At 29.8% G+C, this 4,585-nt stretch overlaps 1 protein-coding gene across 1 annotated transcript; it reads right to left on the reverse strand.

The window, feature by feature from the left end:
* Nucleotides 1-1,090: 1,090 nt before the first annotated feature.
* LOC140051876 (cadherin-related family member 2-like) lies at nt 1,091-4,251 on the reverse strand. Its single transcript, XM_072097207.1, has 7 exons — nt 4,215-4,251; nt 3,585-3,754; nt 3,126-3,176; nt 2,694-2,786; nt 1,846-1,944; nt 1,448-1,546; nt 1,091-1,105 (listed from the first exon to the last, which is right to left on the reverse strand). Exons 1-7 carry the CDS (start codon nt 4,249-4,251, stop codon nt 1,091-1,093), a joined length of 564 nt encoding a protein of 187 aa, XP_071953308.1.
* Between the last annotated feature and the right edge of the window lie 334 nt (nt 4,252-4,585).

Raw genomic sequence — 4,585 nt, forward strand, 5'->3', positions numbered from 1 at the left:
CTCTCCTCAAAAACAAAACTCTGTAAGGTTCCTAATAAAACATTTTGTTAAGCTCAACTGTCTGAACACTGGTCAATATAGAATATTTTTTTTAACCACATAAAACTCCAAGAAAGCAGGAAGCCGTTTGCCATTTTCCCCCTGCCTGGGTAGTAATTTCTTAGCATAGCATTTAACTATGAACACATCTTCAAATATCCTACACATTATAACCAGGGAGTTGCAACTCCCTGTTATAACTAACCAGCATTAAATAGAAAGTGCTTTCAAACCTGTACTTTGATAGTGAATCCATTTTCAGTCATATTTTCTTTATCAATTGGATTTTCAATAAATATTTGCCCACTAGTTTTATTTACAGTAAAGTGGCCAGAAGTTTCTAAAATAAAGAGGAAGATAATTGTAAGTTTTTAAATGATATTAAAAATGTCTATAGGCCTACTGTTAACAATATTGATAGACAAGAGAAAAGAATTAAGGAGACAATAAAAAAAACAGAAGAAACCTAATATTTAACACTCACCATTTACTAATGTGTACACTATGTTGTTTTTTATTTCTACACCCTTATCCCCATCAACTGCGTCTATTACAAATACTTCTGTTCCCTAAATAAAACAACATAATGCACATATATTTACATCAGAGGTGAATTGGATATTTTCACTGCTGGTATTATTGTAAAATAGAATGCTGACTTTTGTATTTAAATTGTTAATGTTGTCATATTTATATAGCACTTTTAACAGTCAGCATATTACAATGCACTTACAATAAAAAATGAGATTTAAAGAGACAAATTGTAATATATTATTATACATACTTTTGGTTTATTTTCATCTAATTTAGTGCTATACGGCAGATTTCTAAATTCAGGTGGAACATCGTTAAAGTCTTGAATTAAAATACGAATTGTTGCTAAATCCTTAGCAGAATTGCTAGGAGTTCCAGAATCCTTAAAAGTAGAAACAAAATGTTTTTACATTTTTTTAAATTCAGACTTTTTCATTCATTTATAAAACATGTAAATCAAAAGTAAAAAAACAGTGCTATATACACACCAATGTTAATATCAAATCTGGTAAAACTATTAAAGATGTATTGTCTGCCAAAAACATGAAAAATGAAGATTAATTACGGTAAATCAGACTTTGAAAAGGTTATTTTGTAGTTTTAAACAAGTTAATCACTTCCATAGACAAAAATTTTGTGTTCACTTAGAAAAAGACAAAATAAATGGTTAAATCCAATTTTTTCAGGTAAATACATATTTTTTCAATCCAATTTTTTGTAAAAGTGGATAACTATTATAGGACATTAAAATGGCATATTGAACAAATAAATATTTAAGAATTATTTTTTAGGAAAAGTTTTATTGGTCATATAAAACAGAAAAAATGTTAAAGTGCACAAAAAAATTACACAGTTTTGTTTAAAAAAAAGTTACCGTTGCATTTGCCATGAGTGTATAAATAACTTCATTTTCATAGTCTAACATATCAGAGTCCTTCACTATTAAGGTACCATTACTTTGCATCTCAAAAACCTAGAAAGAATACATATTAGCATTTTGAAGAAAGTTGCTGAATTGTGTTCTACATGCATTATAGACCTGATCCACTATACTTAGGTAGCAGAATTTGCAATGCCTTGTTCCCTCCTAATTCTTCTTTCTTAGACCTACAGAGTAAGTAGCGAATGAACCAGGCAGAAAACCAACTACCAATCTGGAGTTCATCATAGTACCAAAAGTGGTAGTAGCACAGAACCAGAGGTAAACTTCACACTGGAGTTCCTATTATAAAACTATTTAATATAACTACTAAATAGTTAAAAAAAATATACCTGTGAATCTTGAGTGAGTGAGTATGTAATAACACCATTATCTTCTGAATCAATATCAGTAGCATGTACAACGTCAACAACATGACCATTTGTAGAATTCTATAAACAATACATAACACATGTTACAGTATCATGAATAGTGGAGCACTGAAAAATGTTTTAGTTTAGAAGCCTAAATAAAATGCACATTTTCACTGCAAAACATGCTCAGCGAGTGTCATTTTACTCCTTTCACATAATTTTGAATGCGTTAAATATTTAAACTACATTAAATACAAATAGTAAAATAATAAACCTTTCATCTTTCTCAAAAAAAATGAAATTATTGGTACCATTGCATGAATATAAAAACATTATTTAATACTCAATTGAAGAATAAAATATTTGGTGAATTAATATCAATTATCAATTTTAGTTACTGTGTATGTGGAACTTTTTATCTGCATAACCAACAAAAAAAAGGAATTGTAATGGGCTTTGTTATGTTTATTTTTTTTCAACAGTTGAACAAATAAAAAGTGTCGCTTGGGTTTGAAATTATTAATATAAATGTAAGGGTGTGTGGCGCAGTGTGTTGGACTACTGATCGTGAGATCGCGGTTCGAATCCAACACTGCCGCATTGCTTGTATCCTTAGGCAAGATACTTTACTTACGTTTACCTCTCTCCACCCAGGTGTATAAATAGGTAACCTGTTAGATCAAGACACAACTTTGCGATGATTACTAGCTGCATTATTATGGGAGTATGTTTCCATACATGTTTGAATTACCGGGGTAATAATGTTCAGAGGTTTCGCAACATTATGCGCTATATAAATCCAGGATATTTTATTAAAGTAAACCTACTTCGAACAAATTAAATGTGTAGATAAGTTCGTTAAACACAGGATAGTTGTCATTGAGATCATTTAAATAGACCTTAATGTTGCCATATGTAACCTGGAAAATATAAAAGAAGATAAAAAACATGTGTGATTGACTGTAATAACATTTTAAAGAACTAAAAATGCAAATCCATAGGCAACAGCAAGGATAGATTTCATGATACGTTCACACTGAAGATAGTCACCATTAAAACAAACATTTTGTGGACAACCATAAACTTGAAAAAGCTTCTTTTCTTTCAATTATAAAATAACAGTTTTTATTTATGGACAACTTTATTTAGAGGCTAAATAGTTGGAGAACTATCAGATGTGGCTATAGTACTTTTGAGTTAACCATGAGGCAAGGATCTAATGATGTGAGAAACTATGTTACAAAATATGTTGAACTCACCGTATTAGTACCATCATCTAAATTCCATGTAATCTGAAATTTGTTTGATGACTAAACAAAAATAAATAAATATCAAAGTAAAATATACATTTTAAACTATATATATATTAAGTAGCAATAAGCAATGTTTTATATTTTCTGTGAGTCTATTATGTGAAGTGCCTTTAAGCATGTGAATTCATGAAGGGCGTTATGGAAATGAGGTATTTATTATTAGAAAAAATTGTTTATAATGATTCACCAATTTATAATAAGAGATAGATGATGCAAGGGTAAAGAATTAGATTTGTTTGTAAGAAAACACATGTTTCAGACCTGTGAACATCCTCCTTTGGCTTTTGGTGACCGTAAACTAATCACAAACTAATCTTTCAAAGATGGTGTGAATTATACTGATTGATTTGGATATGAAATAAAATTATTGCCTAATTAATATATGTTGAAACTTAAAATTTATACCTCATAGTTTGGCTTTTGTTTAAATGACACATTCCCATTACTTGGTTCAACATAAAACCAATCATAACCATCTTCAAACCCATCATCTCGAGTAAAACTTTGCTTTATATAAAACGTCACAGTATCACCTGCATCTGGATCAACAGCTACAAGAGTGTAAATAGTTTCACCTGAAGAAAATAAAGCATTAACTTATAACTATAAGTTTGTTATCTATTCAATCTAATTTAATATGTTTGAGCAATATTTAAAAAATAATAGTTGGAGATCAGCAACAGTACGATTGCTGGTTATATAGTCCATATTGACCGTTGTTCATTTTCTTCATTGCACAACAAATATCACGTTCAATTCACTCACTGTAATGTATGAATCAGTAACATTACCAAAAAGGTCGTCTCTTAATCCCTGGAAGTTTTACTAAACCTCAGATAGCTTACCTAAACCCTTAATTAAAACCAAATGTTATCTCTTTTATCAAATAGTTTCTATTCTTGAGGATGCCCTACAGTATTTAAAAAAACAACCTTGTGCACATTACACAATTTTGGTAGTGAGCGAGTCTGTCACACATTCTCTCCGATCCTTTCCACATCCAAAATTACCCTCTGCAACAATTATTTCACATACCTGTGTTTGTATTTTCATCAAAATATTCTCCATCCATATCTAGATAGTTACCGCCTTGACAGTTAGGAGACGTATTGGAACACTTGAAATAAGGTAAAGCACCATAGCAACCTGATAACATAGAACTTCAAATTTACTGACTTATATCGGTACAACATTTTTTGTTATTCAATTTCTTAGTAATTTTAAAGACGTAGTCCTTGAAAAAATAATGTTGTTTTTAATGTCACAATTATAGTTTGGTTGCATTTAACTGTTTATTTCGTCTTTTTATATAAAAACAAACCTATTATTTTTCCTTGATTTTTTACAGCAGATATGATTTTTTTTTCAGCATTGTTAGTGTAAGTAGGTACACATTTTTGGCAAAA

The sequence above is a fragment of the Antedon mediterranea genome, chromosome 6 (assembly GCF_964355755.1).
Source record: "Antedon mediterranea chromosome 6, ecAntMedi1.1, whole genome shotgun sequence".
NCBI lineage: Eukaryota > Metazoa > Echinodermata > Crinoidea > Comatulida > Antedonidae > Antedon > Antedon mediterranea.

Excerpts from the sequence above, each read along its gene's own strand:
- LOC140051876 (XM_072097207.1), bottom strand. The coding sequence starts at position 4,251 with ATGGATGGAGAATATTTTGATGAAAATACAAACACAG. Across the intron at positions 3,755-4,214 it reads TGATGAAAATACAAACACAG|GTGAAACTATTTACACTCTT; the intron begins GTATGTGAAATA and ends TATTTTCTTCAG. Across the intron at positions 3,177-3,584 it reads AACAAAAGCCAAACTATGAG|TCATCAAACAAATTTCAGAT; the intron begins GTATAAATTTTA and ends ATTTTTGTTTAG.